The sequence below is a fragment of the Penaeus monodon genome, chromosome 28, assembly GCF_015228065.2.
Source record: "Penaeus monodon isolate SGIC_2016 chromosome 28, NSTDA_Pmon_1, whole genome shotgun sequence".
NCBI lineage: Eukaryota > Metazoa > Arthropoda > Malacostraca > Decapoda > Penaeidae > Penaeus > Penaeus monodon.
In genome coordinates this window covers 25859510-25860425 of record NC_051413.1, presented here as the reverse complement: position 1 = coordinate 25860425, position 916 = coordinate 25859510, and the positions used below count along the sequence as shown (strand labels likewise).

The window sequence follows — 916 nt, the reverse complement described above, 5'->3', positions numbered from 1 at the left end:
AAGGAATTTTCAATAACGTTTCTTTGAAAATACATAATTTTGAATTATATTCTTCTACAAATAAGATTATATTTTTTAACAATATCTCTGAGAATTGTATCATATTCTACACAACAGACACTCTGACTTTGCAGGTCTATAGTTCAGAAGACTAATTCCAGAAATGCTCCATTTCCCTGTTTTTTACAGTTACTGTCTTTGTAATGAATTTCTGAATGAATCTAAATCAGATTCTTGTGTCAATTTTGACAATGGCCACTTGGTGATTGAGTCCTCTAATAGAATTATGTGCTGACAGTCAGCTGCTGCACAACTGTAGGAATTCTTGGCAACCTCACACAATACAGTTTTATCAGGCATGGAATATCTACTTCATACAATATAAAAAATCAAATTTCTTGCAAAAACATACTTTGTCATGAACTCCGACATGTCTGAGAACTTGCTTAGGTTGGGCACTTTCCCTTTGGAAAGTTTTTTGACGGCTTTCGACAATCCCAGGGGAACAACGCGAATGGCATAGTGTCGGAATTCAAAGAGTTCTGTCTCTGCGTCATAGTGGATGAGGCAGCAGCGTCGAATTGCATCAGTTTTGGCCTGAAATATGAAAAAGAAAAGAGACTGTATCCTACTGTTGTATCAGGAAGTAGAAGTTAGTGAACACAGTGAAAAGGTGCAACCACATATTTCTCTCAGTAGTTCTTTCTCATATAATTTACTCTGGCTTGAAATAACACACCCTTTTCCTGATTCTCACAGGTCCTACCAGTCCAACTAAGAGAGAAAACTGTTCTCAGTGGGCTAGGACTTGCCAAGCATGTCACAATGATTCCTTTTCCATGTTTTCTTGATTCATCAGAGAACAAGCACAACTCAAGAGCTCCAACTCTGTCTGTTCTTTACGAGTAATGCTGGT

At 37.4% G+C, this 916-nt stretch overlaps 1 protein-coding gene across 1 annotated transcript in view; it reads right to left on the bottom strand.

The window, feature by feature from the left end:
• Window positions 1-916, bottom strand: part of LOC119591435 (protein Peter pan-like) — an 8643-nt gene that overhangs the window by 4480 nt on the left and 3247 nt on the right. The window contains exon 5 of the mRNA XM_037940176.1: window positions 413-597. Coding sequence (XP_037796104.1) covers window positions 413-597 — 185 coding nt within the window. The remainder of the gene's footprint in view (window positions 1-412; window positions 598-916) is intronic.